General features: G+C 56.6%; 1 protein-coding gene across 1 annotated transcript in view; it reads left to right on the top strand.

Annotated features, from left to right (window-relative positions):
- The window catches only part of LOC142013279 (carbonic anhydrase 9-like), a 45,856-nt gene extending 36,312 nt beyond the window's left edge, over positions 1–9,544 (top strand). Inside the window, exons 3-9 of the mRNA XM_074994450.1 lie at positions 579–749; positions 3,788–3,930; positions 5,070–5,162; positions 6,363–6,429; positions 8,077–8,234; positions 8,514–8,655; positions 9,186–9,544. Of these exons, the coding sequence (XP_074850551.1) occupies positions 579–749; positions 3,788–3,930; positions 5,070–5,162; positions 6,363–6,429; positions 8,077–8,234; positions 8,514–8,639 (758 nt within the window). The 3' untranslated portion in view covers positions 8,640–8,655; positions 9,186–9,544. The remainder of the gene's footprint in view (positions 1–578; positions 750–3,787; positions 3,931–5,069; positions 5,163–6,362; positions 6,430–8,076; positions 8,235–8,513; positions 8,656–9,185) is intronic.
- Positions 9,545–10,109: the final 565 nt, after the last annotated feature.

Here is a 10,109-nt window from a genome sequence, read left to right on the forward strand (position 1 = left end):
GGTTACTCTCACCTTTCATATCACAGCAGGCATGGGCCTGTGCCAGCCAGAGTTAATTATTACAGGGCTGTCTTGTTCACTCCCATTCTCTGCCATGACCCACTCGTGTTCAGCAGCGGGGGTGGGGTCTGGTACCAACCTGCAAATTGCTCGCAAGGGTTCTGGGGCCTGCCAGGCCCATGAGTAGGTGGGAGCTGATCAGATTCAGGTAACAGCGGGGTGCTCTGTCAGAAGTCATTCTTGGTCGGCTCCTTGCCCACCTTTTCCATGTTCCCACAGGCTTAGAGATTCATTCACTCACTGAGCTGGACCTCACCGACCCTTGGGGTCACCGGGAGAGCCGGCTTCTATGCTCACACAGAGCTGGGGTTGTTCCCGATGCTGGAACATTGACTTCTGGCTTGGAACCCCCTCCTCTCATATGGGGTGTTGACTCACCATGGTCACATTCAGTCCTGTGGCCCAGTGCAAAAGTCAGGATTCTGATCCTGAGACGTACCCATTCATGTTCACTCTGTCTCCCTGGCAGCTCCCTCAAGCCATGGGCTCTCCAACTCCTCTCTCTGTTCCCCACACAGACAAGGCCCAGTGGCAGTCCTCGTTCCCAGACTGTGGGGGGCAGAGGCAGTCTCCCATCGACATTGACACCAATTCCACAGTCTTCGGGCATGAGCTGCAGCCCATTGTGCTGGCTGGTTACAACCTGGACCCTAGTGAGCGGCTCAGCCTGAGGAACAACGGACACACAGGTCAGTGCTGGGGGGTGCGCTGGGCTCCTGGGGCGTGGTGCTTCCTTCACAGCAGGTACCGAGGAGGCGTTTCTCGAAGATTAGCCCTGGCCTCTCCCGGCAGGGGACACTCTGCAGGCAGGAGCTGGGTTGGAGCACTGTGCTTTTGAGGGGACTTTGCAGCTGCTCCAGCTCCCAGCAGGGGTGCTGTGCAGAGCAGGTGTGATCCCAGAGGCACTGAGAGCACTGCCGAGGGAGGGGGACGTCTCAGCTCTACACGCTTTGTGGGAGCCAGGTGGCCGTTAGCTCACGTGGTAGAGCACAGGGTGTTAGCCCCTCAGTTTGCAGGTTTCTTTCCTCCTGCTGACAATCCGGGTCCATTGGCCTTACAGAGGGCAGGATGCTAGCTGGCGGAGAGCTCTCAGCAACTCCAGCCTTGGCCTCTCCTAACAGGGGTGCAATGGGGGGCAGGGCAGGAAACATGGTTGCGGGGAGGTGGCTTTTGGGTACTCCAGCCCCATCCTTTCCCCACAGAGGGTACAGTAGGGTGCAACGGGGAGTGCAGGCTCTGAGGGAGCTCCTGCTTTTACAGCTGCAGTCTCCCCCAGCAGGCCTCACTAACAGGGCCATCCTTGGTAAACTCTGGCCACCCCGTTTGGTTCTGTCCCGTCCCACCTAGTAAATCGTCTCAGATGAGTAGCTATGTTAGTCTGGAGCATCACGAAGACAAGCAGTCCGGTAGCACCTTAAAGGCTAACACGTTTATTCATTAGGTGATGAGGTTCCATGGGTAAGACCTACTTCTTCAGATTTGCAGAGTGGAGTAGACAATTGGAATCCGGAGTTTATAAACTTGGGCTAAATTACTTAGGTAAATAAGGGTTTATTTAACCTGGGACACTCGGGAAAATTAATCAAATTAGACCAAGGTATGTATTTAAAGTGGATTCGTTAAACTGCATGGAACTCCTGCATGGATTCTCCTGTTCAGAATTAGAGTGGCCTTCATTCAGTTTTGGGTAATTTCCTTTAACTCATGTCGCTTTAATTCTGATTCAGCATGTCCACGCAGGAGTTTAATGCAATTTAACTAATCCATTTTAAATATTAGTTTGCATTGAGTTGCCCGTGTGTTCATGTGCTGTAGAGAAACCCTCGGTGGTAATCAAAAGAAGGGGTGATGGTTCGATGATTAGAGCATTGACCTTCTCAGACCAGGGCTGTAAGCTCAGCCCTTGAGGGGAGCTTTCAAGGGCCTGGAGCAGGTTAGATTTTTACTAAAAAAAAAAAAAATCTGTGAGGTGTGGTGATTGGTCCTGCTGGGAGGGCAGGGGACTGGATTCCTTGACCTCTCAAGGTCCCTTCTGGCTCTATGAGGTATTTGTATGTCCATGTTTCAAATCAAGTCACCTTTCCAACTCTCTGATGAAACAGACGCAGGTCTCCCACAAGGAGACAATTTCTGTACCACTCAGGTTGCTTTTGTAGATCCTTTTCTAACCCTCCCTAATTTTTCACCATTTAGTTTACCATGAAACCCAGAACTGGATGCAGGAGTCAGTATTAGTCTCACCAATGGCGCATACAGGGGTAAAAGCACCTGCTCCTTTTTTACCATCGAATCATAGAATCACAGAACAATAGAGATAGAAGAGATCTAAAGAAGCGATTGAGTCCAGCCCCCTGCTCTAAGCAGGACCAAACCCACCAGATCAGCCCAGCTAGGGGTTTGTCGAGCCAAGACTTAAACACCTCCAGGGATGGAGACTCCACCACTTCCCTGGGTAGAACATTCCAATGCTTCACCACCCTCCTTGTGAAAAAGTTTCCCTAATGTTCAACCTGGACCTTCCCAACCGCAACTTGAGACCTTTGTTCCATGTTCTGTCATCCGTGACCACTGTGAACAGCCTCTCTCCAGCCTCTTTGCAGCCTCCCTTCAGTAAGTTGAAGGCTGTTATCAAGCCCCCCCTTCAGTCTTCTCTTCTGTGGACTAAACAGTCACAATTTCCTCAACCTTTCTTCATAGGTCATATGCTCCAGCCCCCTAATTATTTTGGTTGCCCTCCGCTGGACCCTCTCCAGTGTGTCCACAACCTTCCTATAAATGGGGGCCCAGAACTGGACACAGTACTCCAGATGCGGCCTCACCAAAGCCGAATAAAGAGGAACAATCACTTATTTGGATCTACTGGCAACGCTCCTCTTGATGCAACCTAATATGCCATTAGCCTTCTTGGCTAGAATGGCACACTGTTGACTCATGTCCAGCTTCTCATCCACTACAACTCCCAGGTCCTTTTCTGCAAACTACTACTGAGCCAGTCAGACCCCAGCCTGTAACAATGCTTGGGATTCTTCCAGCCCAAGTGCAGGACTCTGCACTTGTCCTTATTTATGCCCCTATTTATATACAGCCACCGACTGTAGTATATGCTGAAAACAGGGTTGGCACAGACGGGGGTGTGGAGTTTTTTACAGTGTGTTGGGGAGGCCTCAGAAAGAGAAAGGTTGAGAAACTCTAGGCTATTGCTACTACAAGCTGAACCTCTTTAGCCTGGCACCCTCGGGAGCTGACATGCTGAACCACAGGAGGTCGGTATTGCCTAGTATCATGACTAACACATCCACAGCTTATTGGGTTCTTAGAAGACATTTATGGTTAAATTAGAGCTAAATAACAGCACAGAACACCCAGAGCCAGTAACGGCAGCTGGAAGCAAAACCATGGGAAACTTGGCCACACTCATGAGGATTGGACATCCAGCTATCCACAATCATGCCGGGTCACAGATGTTGCCAGACCAGAGAGTGCCAGGCTAAAGGGGTTCAACCTGTTAAAGGGCTGTGTGTAACTGACAGTGTTGGACTGCACTGCATGCTCAGATGTTACTGCTGGGCTGGTCCCTGTGTCGCCCAGACTGCTAACTGCATCCAAGACTGAAGTGGGTGCGTTGGATCAGAATTCCCATCACACACATCTCCACCTGGTGCCAAGGCTCTGGATCAGAGCCCACCTTGCGCTAACTTCTCTCCCCATTCACTCCCTCACTTGGCAGTTGTCCTGAAATTACCAGGGTCTCTGACTATTGCCAGCGGTTACTCCCAAGAGTACAGAGCTAAGCAGCTGCACCTGCACTGGGGCTCTCCGGAGGGGCCTGGCTCGGAACACACCGTGGATGGACGCCGCTACGATGGGGAGGTAAAGCTCCATCATGGACCTTCCCCATTTGCATGTTGCCTCCCAGAAGTGTCTCCATTATTGTCTGTGCTCAGTGCATCTCACCCACCTCTGCTATCTTCATCTGTGATGGGGCACTCCCCAGGTTCACTGGCTGCCCTTTGCCCACACTGCAACCCCATGGCATTGTGAAGTTGCCTTTGCTCTCAGCAGAGTGCTCCAACCATGGTCTCTGGTCTTGGCTCGGCCGTGGTGATCACAGTTCAAGTGCTTTGTGCTCCGGAGCCCCGAGGAAATGTGTGCTCAGCTCTGAGCACCTGAAATAAAAGCATCTGTGTCACAGCCTGAAACATGTAGGCAGAGGAGCGAGTGAGGTCATTCCCACCCTCTGGAAGGGACCTTGAACCAGCAGGCGGGGGGTGGGATGGGAATGGCCTGGGGCCGGGCACCCAGGACATAGCGTGGGGGACGTGTGCAGACACGCGCTGTGTACAGAATTAAACCCTTGTACTGCTCTGTAGCCAGACTGTCCTGAAACTGACCAGAGACAGAGAGCTCCCACCCGCACCTAGGTGCAGGGCCCATCAGACCGTCCCCGTGAGCAGCCTGGGGTGCCCACAAGCTTGCCCAGGGACCCACGCGTGACTGGGGCTGGTTGTGTCATACACGGAGGCGTTTGTTGCCTGGGTCTGGTCCTAACTGACTTTACTGTTGCTGTTCAGGCAGGGCCGCCAGGGCCTAGTGCATCAGGGAGGGCAGGAGTTGGGCCAGGCTGCCCGCATGCCCCGTCCCAGCTAGATGGGCACCAGGGAGATGACCTTGAGCTCAGACCCATGTTCAGAAAATGGGCTGAGGCTGGTGGCAGTGTGGCCTCACTTGAGTGCCTGCCAGGCCTTCAGGGGAGCGGGTGCAGGCTTGTGGGGCAGCAGTGCCCAGCAGCTGCAGCACACTCAGGCCACCATAAAATGGTTTGGGGAGTTCACCTGGTGACAAGTGGGGGGCTCTGGCCAGGTGACAGACCTCCACGTGCTGCTAATGGAGGAGCCCCAGCGCAGGGGCTGGCCAGACCTGGCTGTGGCGCACTGGGTCCGGGGCAGGTCTGGTCCAGCACTCACCCAAGGCACCAAGGCGCCTCAGAGAGTTCTGTGCTTTGATTCTAGCTCCATATGGTTTACTACAACCCCAGCTACAGGAGCTTTGAAGAGGCAATGCGGCAGCCCGGGGGCCTAGCAGTGCTGGCGGCTTTCCTACAGGTGATACCAGTGGGGGCAGTCACTGGGCTGGCTGTGGCCGGGTGTGGCGGGGGGCAAGAATGGAGAGAGCACAGGCAGTGCTTGTGTGGAGCGGAACGGGGCCCATGGGTGTGCGGTGGGGGGGGACTTCCCACCAGGGAATGCCCTGATTGCCAGGTCGTGCCAGTGAGGAGCCAGGGAATGTCCAGTTCACCGGGTCATGCCAGTGAGGAGCCAGGAAATGCCCTGCTCACCATGGTGTGCCAGTAAGGAGCCAGGGAATGCCCAGCTCACCGGGTCATGCCAGTGAGGAGCCAGGAAATGCCCTGCTCACCATGGTGTGCCAGTAAGGAGCCAGGGAATGCCCAGCTCACCGGGTCGTGCCAGTGAGGAGCCAGGGAATGTCCAGTTCACCGGGTCGTGCCAGGGCGGAGCCAGAGAATGCCCTGCTCACCATGGTGTGCCAGTAAAGAGCCAGGGAATGCCCAGCTCACCGGGTCGTGCCAGTGAGGAGCCAGGGAATGCCCTGCTCACCGTGGTGTGCCAGTAAAGAGCCAGGGAATGCCCAGCTCACCGGGTCGTGCCAGTGAGGAGCCAGAGAATGGCCAGTTCACTGTGCCGGTGCGGGGCCAGGGAATGCCCTGCTCACCATGCCATGCCAGTGAGGAGCCAGGGAATATCCTGCTCACCATACCACGCTGGTGCAGAGAAAGAGAATGCCATGTTCGCCGTACTGTGCTGGTGCAGAAACAGAGAATACCAAGTTATCCATGCCATGCTGGTGCAGACACAGGGAATGCCCTGCTCACAGTACCAGCCTGGTGCAGACACAGGGAACGCCCTGGTCGCCAGGCTGTGCCAGCAAGGAGCTGGGAAATGACCTGCTCTCCATGCCATGGCAGTACAGAGAGGGGAAATGCCCTGCTCACCAGTCTGTGCTAGTGCAGAGACAGGGAATTCCTTGTGCACTGCTCCAGTAAGGGCAGGGGTGTCCTAATCCCTGGTGACTGCTGGTCAGGCCATGGATGGGGTAATGCAGGGGGATGCCCTGGCCCTAGCCAAGACAGTCAGGGAGGGTGGGGGTTGCTCTGCCTGTGAGAGTGCTATTGGTCTGTGTGCAGAGTGACCCTCCTGGCAGTGACCAGCTGCCTGGGCTCAGCAGGCAGGAGACTTGCCCGTCCGGTGTCTGTGCTCTCACTCGGGGTCATCTGTGTGTTGCAGGCTGGGCCAGAGGACAATGTGCACTATCAGCCTCTGCTTGAACAGCTGCCTGAGGTCCGGGAGGAAGGTAAATTCCCTGTGTGCCGGATGCTCCTCCTGGGGGCAGGAAGCAGCTGCTGCTGTATGGTGTGGAGAGACCTGTGCATGCCAGAGAGACAGACAGACAGTGGCAGGCAGCCCCTCTGAGACAGACAGGCACGGAGTGGCCAGCTCAGTGCCAGCCTTGCAGGGACTCCCTGTTCAGCTCTAGAATGGCCTGTCTGCTCCCTCTCAGGCCTCCTGGGCTCCCACTGTGCACCTGGTCCATTGACATGGCTTCCCTTGCATCTGCCCCAGTCCATTGACATGGCTTCCCTTGCATCTGCCCCTTGTCCGGTCAGGGCGTGCACACACGGGATGGGCCTGGGGAGGGCATTGTGCTTCTGCAGGCCAGGCGGGGTCAGGTCCCACGTGGCTGTGCGATGGCAGTTCGGGTGTTGGCTCGCAGGGATGTGCTGCCTGTGCTCATGTCAGTGCTGCTGTCCAGATGCGGCTCCCCAGGGACGATGCTGCTCTTGGTTGTGCTGTTGTTGTGCTCTAGCCCGTGGGGGTGAGCTGCTCCCGAGCGTGCCGCTCTGCTGTGGGCTGTTGAACTGTCCTGCCCTACGTGATGCTGGAGCAGCTCTAGCCCGTGGGGGTGAGCTGCTCCCGAGTGCCGCTCTGCTGTGGGCTGTTGAACTGTCCTGCCCTACGTGATGCTGGAGCAGCTCTAGCCCGTGGGGGTGAGCTGCTCCCGAGCGTGCCGCTCTGCTGTGGGCTGTTGAACTGTCCTGCCCTACGTGATGCTGGAGCAGCTCTAGCCCGTGGGGGTGAGCTGCTCCCGAGTGCCGCTCTGCTGTGGGCTGTTGAACTGTCCTGCCCTACGTGATGCTGGAGCAGCTCTAGCCCGTGGGGGTGAGCTGCTCCCGAGCGTGCCGCTCTGCTGTGGGCTGTTGAACTGTCCTGCCCTACGTGATGCTGGAGCAGCTCTAGCCCGTGGGGGTGAGCTGCTCCCGAGCGTGCCGCTCTGCTTTGGGCTGTTGAACTGTCCTGCCCTACGTGATGCTGGAGCAGCTCTAGCCTGTGGGGGTGAGCTGCTCCCGAGCGTGCCGCTCTGCTGTGGGCTGTTGAACTGTCCTGCCCTACGTGATGCTGGAGCAGCTCTAGCCCGTGGGGGTGAGCTGCTCCCGAGCGTGCCGCTCTGCTGTGGGCTGTTGAACTGTCCTGCCCTACGTGATGATGGAGCAGCTCTAGCCCGTGGGGGTGAGCTGCTCCCGAGTGCCGCTCTGCTGTGGGCTGTTGAACTGTCCTGCCCTACGTGATGCTGGAGCAGCTCTAGCCTGTGGGGGGTGAGCTGCTCCCGAGTGCCGCTCTGCTTTGGGCTGTTGAACTGTCCTGCCCTACGTGATGCTGGAGCAGCTCTAGCCCGTGGGGGTGAGCTGCTCCCGAGCGTGCCGCTCTGCTGTGGGCTGTTGAACTGTCCTGCCCTACGTGATGCTGGAGCAGCTCTAGCCTGTGGGGGGTGAGCTGCTCCCGAGCGTGCCGCTCTGCTTTGGGCTGTTGAACTGTCCTGCCCTACGTGATGCTGGAGCAGCTCTAGCCCGTGGGGGTGAGCTGCTCCCGAGCGTGCTGGAGCTCTGTTCCGTACCCTGCAGACATGCTGCCTTGGGGCACAGGCAGTATTTTTTCTTTGCAGGCAAGGAAACGACTGTGGCTGGATTCAATATTAAACGGCTGCTGCCCTCCAACATAAGCCGCTACTACCGCTACAGCGGCTCTCTGACCACTCCTCCGTGCTCCCAGACTGTGAACTGGACTGTCTTCAACCAGACGGTGCTGCTGTCCCAGAAGCAGGTCTGTTGGGGGTGGGGAGAGGGTGGGGGGGTGGAATCTGGGGGCGGGGGCTGCTGCCTTGTTCCCCTCTTGTGGGTGAATGAGCTGTCTGCAGGTGGCTCTGCCAGCCCGTCACTCTGGGAGCCATGTGTCAGCACTAGCAATGGGTAGAGGCCCACTGGCAACCAGAACCACCCCAAATCCAGCCTCCTTGCACGAGGGCAATAAGTGTGGAGTCCTGGCTGTGTTCACGAGGCTTCCAGTGTGGCTTAGTGACTCGTCTCAACCGTCCCTCTCCAGATCTCGCTGCTCCAGAACGCGCTGCAGGGAGACGACGATGAGGCTCTGCAGAACAACTTCCGACAGACCCAGAGCCTGCACGGAAGGAAAGTCCTGGCAAGTTTCCAGCCGGCCATCGGTGCCTGACAGGCTCCCCTACCCGGTAAGGAGCCTGGGATAGGGCTGGGCTGCTCTGTCGTGCATGCCACTGTGACACAAACACGCCAGGCAGTGCAGGGCAGGCTCCATGGCCCACTCTGTGGTGGCCTCGCAGCTGGCACTCAGGAAAGGAGTGTGCCTGAACGGAGAGTCACAGCTAGGATGCAGTGGTCTCCCGACCCTGCCGGGTGGAAGTTGCTGAGGCAGGTTATGGCATTCTGCTAAGGCCCCCTACTCGAATCCTAAAGTCTGCAGTGGGCCTATACTCCTACAGTTCAGAAGCCCAGCTAGCACGAGTGGAAGGTCGCCCCCGCTCAGCCCCCCCAGCTCACAAGCCCAGGGACGGTCGTCCCAGCTCAGACAAGGCCGTGGAGTTTGGAGGGAGGGGTAGTTGCCCTGGCAACCACATTCCAAGGACGGGCCATGCAGGTGAGAACCAGGACACAGCACCATCCCCTTTGCTATCCCAGGCTGGTACTCAAACCAAATGTGCAAGTGCTCTACGCTATTACTGCCTTTGCTTTAATCTTCTAGACAAGCACCCTGGATTACGCCCGTGTGAAGGCACCATCATGACTCCTGCAGACGCATCCTGAATCCAACTGGACACGTCGTTGTCATTAAGTGTCTGTTTTGTTTAAGTAACTTGTTAAGGAAACCCACCCGTACTGGAGATAAGGAGCTCTGTGTGTCTCAGGCAGGGGCACTCTGTAACCGGTTCAGATTATTGGCTTATTCTGCTCATTTTGTCTTGCTGCTAGAACTTGGCAAACGCCCCTGTTGTTGTTGTTCCCCCCGCCCATCAGCGCCCTATATCATCAGCTGTAACCTGCTTTCTGGCAGTGCTCACTGAGCCTAACAAGCTACGTGACGCTCCACCAGCACTGCGTGTAATAAACCTTCCTGCTTGCTTCACACACGGCTCCCAGACTTTGTTCCACCATCCGCTTCAGGACCCAGGCGTTCGGGTGCTTCTCTGCGTCTCCCCAGCCCTGCTAGCCAAAGCCAGGCCGGTGCTGCTGGAGCACAAGGCTCTTTGAGACTCCAGAGCACACCCTCCACTGCTATTCTGGGGTTCCTGCTTCTGAGCCTGGGTAAGCCCAGCAGTGCACTGCTACAGCCTGGCACCCCACCCCTGAGCCCCTCAGCCTCTGCAGTGACAGTACAGCCTCCATTGCAGGGCTCACCCACACAGCAGCACCAGGCCAGGGCCAGGAGGCACAGCTGGGCAGGACCAGCTGCCCAGAGCAGATGGGTCTGTTGGAGCAGCCACGGACCCCTGGAGTGGGAGGGATTTTTATATATGTTTTATTAGACTATTTTGCCAGCTGAGCTCAAGTTAATGCATTTGAGATAAACAGTAGAGCTATAGTAACTAAATGAGTGGTGTAAAAGTACCCCCAGTGCAGATCTGCCTATAGGTGAAGTGACAGAATATTTATGACAAAGAAAGACAGG

The sequence above is a fragment of the Carettochelys insculpta genome, chromosome 5 (assembly GCF_033958435.1).
Source record: "Carettochelys insculpta isolate YL-2023 chromosome 5, ASM3395843v1, whole genome shotgun sequence".
Lineage (NCBI taxonomy): Eukaryota > Metazoa > Chordata > Testudines > Carettochelyidae > Carettochelys > Carettochelys insculpta.